Source organism: Cibotium barometz, chromosome 27 (genome assembly GCF_041138505.1).
Source record: "Cibotium barometz isolate CiBa-2024 chromosome 27, ASM4113850v1, whole genome shotgun sequence".
NCBI classification, from domain to species: domain Eukaryota; kingdom Viridiplantae; phylum Streptophyta; class Polypodiopsida; order Cyatheales; family Cibotiaceae; genus Cibotium; species Cibotium barometz.
Genome location: NC_141072.1, coordinates 53,106,711 through 53,110,235, shown reverse-complemented (window position 1 = coordinate 53,110,235; position 3,525 = coordinate 53,106,711). Strand labels below are relative to the sequence as shown.

The 3,525-nt window shown below is 45.9% G+C and overlaps 1 protein-coding gene across 1 annotated transcript; it reads left to right on the top strand.

The window, feature by feature from the left end:
* The first annotated feature begins 329 nt into the window (after positions 1-329).
* On the top strand, positions 330-1,932 carry LOC147623515 (uncharacterized). The gene has a single exon (XM_086821698.1). It carries the CDS (start codon positions 754-756, stop codon positions 1,756-1,758), a length of 1,005 nt encoding a protein of 334 aa, XP_086677824.1. The 5' UTR covers positions 330-753; the 3' UTR covers positions 1,759-1,932.
* The last annotated feature ends 1,593 nt before the right edge of the window (positions 1,933-3,525 follow it).

The following is a 3,525-nucleotide window of genomic DNA, read 5'->3' as shown; positions in this document are numbered from 1 at the left end:
CCGTAAAATACGGGTGTCACGCAAAAACAGGCGTGAAGCCCCTCAAAAAAGCAAGTATGAAACCCATAATTTTGAAAGGTGGTCAAAAAAAATCATCCTTCCTTGGGACAATGGGAGGAGGTTTATGGCATAACGGCATTGGGGATTGTTATAGTTGCCGTCTTAATTAAGGTTTTAGACGTGGGCGCGTGGCCATAGAGCGTACGCGGACAAAGCGTCGGTAGTAGGCTCGAACGATTCAAAACGAGAGGTCGTGGTATAGAAAAGACGGGCGGGATCATTGGCGTGGTGGGACAACAGAAGAAGAAGAAGAAGAAGAAGTTGGCACTGGAGTCGAGTGGAGGTGGCAGACAAGCTCTTCGTGACTCTCGGCTCTCCACTCTCTCACTTGCCCCCATTATTAGAAAAGCCGTGTTTGCGCGTAAGTGAAGTGGAAACACCTTTTTGCTCTGATCATGAGAAGAAGCAGCTACTATTAAATCAAATTGATTATGATCCCCTTTCCTTCTCCTCATCTCTGCTCATTCTTGCCCTTTCTCTCAGCACCTAGACTGTAGGTTCCTTCACCCTCTCGCCACTTGCTTTTCTCGCGTAAGCTCGTTGACTGAGAACTCCATCCGCACCATCATAGGAATATGCTATATTGTAATAGGTGAAGCCAGCTTTTCCCACTGTAACGCCTCTGAGGGCCACTTCTTTCCTCCCTTCTGCTCTGCAACCTTCTTTTTCCCCTGTAATATTCTCTAATATAACATGCCCGCCAGCTCTGATGATGGAAGCCCCCCTCGGCGCAACGCCCGCTCTCTCAACCTTGACTACTCGCCCACCAAGGCCGCCGCCTGGGTCTGGCACCTACACGCCTCCCAGCCGGACATAGCCACCGAGGGCAGGTTCCTTTCTCACAACAGGAGGAGAAGCAGCGGCGGTTGCGACCGGAAGGAGTCGCGCTTCCGACTAGAGGCTGCAGCAGCGGCGGCTCCGCCACTCCCAGCTTCCGGAAAGGCTCCTCAACTGCAGGCGCAGAACGTTTGGGACTGTGGCAGCAAGCTTTACGACACGTTCGAGCTGGTTTCTTTCAGCAACCGGCTCGACCGTGGCTTGTTGGGCGTCCCAGCCTTTCACACGCCCAATTCCCACCATGCGCAATCCCCTCTACATCAACCGGGTGGCGTCCTCCGGACATTATCTCTGCCCCGAAGCATGTCACTGCACGGTATTAAGGGAGCAACGCCCCGTCGTAATGACATTATAATCTCTCCATCACAGGCGGTTAATGAATCAATCGCTTCTTCCGACAGCCATGCTAAAAGGCAAAGCTCAATTCCAGCTCCGAAAGCCCCTAATAGGAGCTTCTCTGCAAAGTGGTCCGTGGCTAAATTGGTGAAAATCTTCAAGAAAGCAGTGATTCTGCATAATCGGCGGATGCATTGTATGGGACGCAAGGAGCCTCTTACCCCTAAGCAGAAGCAATTACACCCATCATGCGGTAAGTTAGGTGATCAATCAAAGCAACTTAATCAGTATCTAACTGTGGAAGATAAAATCGCCCACCATCAGCAGCACCTCCATCACCACTACCACCACCATCACCACCACTACCTACATCACTTGGCCGGCTCTCATCAATCAAAGGAAGCGGGGCTTATGGACTATAAGCTGTCAATTAACAGCCAGGGTCCCTGGAGCCCGCGAGCAGAATCTGCGAGGCTTAGCTCTGAGACCATGTCCAAGATCTGTGCAGACAAAAGCTGGTTCTAACCTATGCTAATTGTACTCAGGAATGTATCGATAATCAAAGATAAAGAGGCTTTCGTAACTGGACTGGTTCATACAGGCCTTACTAACCAAAAAAAACCTAACTAACTAGGACGAGAAGCCTTCTTGTAATTCAAGTTGCTACAATACAATTTGATGGAGTAATTTATATGGTTTTGTAATTGTGCAAGAGCACTCTTGATACATTTATGCCTTCTTAACTACGAAATGCGATGATAATGCATCCGGTCTTAGTATTAACACGTTCGTTAATTATGTCTTTGCTCATTAATCCTCTTTTGTGGTTCACTGGTTAGATTCATCAGTTTCAACTTTCGGTATTGCTCGTGAAACGGCCGCGCGTTCCTGTGCTGATCAACTGCGTGTAGTTGTCGACATCATACCACCTGGCACGGGGTCCTGTACTGTGCATGAGTCCCGTGTGGGGAGTAAATGAGGGACGTGATTATAGATATGGCCCGGGACCCGTTATCCGTCGGTTAGTGGCAACTCCCGATCAACGTGAAGAAAGTGTAAAAGGCTGTTCACACGGTGGCCTCCAGTGGTATTACGTAGCCACCACTGGTCCAGGCCGGTGCCCTAATGTCCAAAGGGCCACGCTCCACCATCTTTTTGGTTCACACGTGCGTTAACCGCGACTAGTGGCACATCACTCAGTGCCTCCATGAGTCCATGCGTTCAACACCTCCATTTCTCACTTTGGAGTACTTTAGCCCGCCCAAGTTATTTGTGTCCTTTCTTTTGCCCTACACTAACTAAGGTGGCCAAAGGATTTGCACACGTGGCACCAGAGACCCTGCCAGAAATGTGTGCACTCGGCCACCGTGTAAACAGTCCCTATGCGGTGAAAGACCTCCTTGTGTAGAAAATATTCAAGTATTTCTTGCCAAATTATGACTAAAACCCCTCACATTATGTCAGTTTTTGTACCTCCAATCGTAAAACTCAAAGGTATTGAAATTTAAAAGTGGAAAATATACTAAACACGAGAATTTTTTTCTAGTCATTACACATGAACTAGTATTGGACCCGCACATTGCTGAGGTTCCAGAGAAGAACCGATTCCCTCTCTACAGCCATCTCTCTCTCTCTCTCTCTCTCTCTCACACACACACACACACACACACATGCATGTGACCCTCTCCCTCTCTCTCTCATGCACACACACACTCTCAAATGTTGAAACTCTCTCTCTCACACACACACACATGTACACACCCACACACACTCTCTCTCTCTCTCTCTCTCTCTCTCTCTCTCTCTCTACACACACATACGCATGCACACACACTCTCTCTCTCTCTTCTCACACTCTCCCACACATAGAAGCTCTCTCTCTTTCTTACACACACACACACATGTAAATATTAGTATATATAATATTATATTTTAGATACATATACCTATCCATAGGCACATATACTTATGCATACATATGTACATGTATTTAAAAATATAAACACACACATACATAATTTTAATTAATTTTGATTAAATTTTAATGTGTGGAGATGGGTGGTGGAGATGGGTGGTAAGGTTTGCTCACATTTAAAACGTATAAATAGATATATTATACACACACACATATATTATACACACATATATATGTGTGTATACATACATACATACATACATATATATGTATGTATGTATGTATGTATGTATGTATGTATGTATGTGTGTGTATACATATACATATACATATATACATACATACATGCATACATACATACATATATGTATGTATAA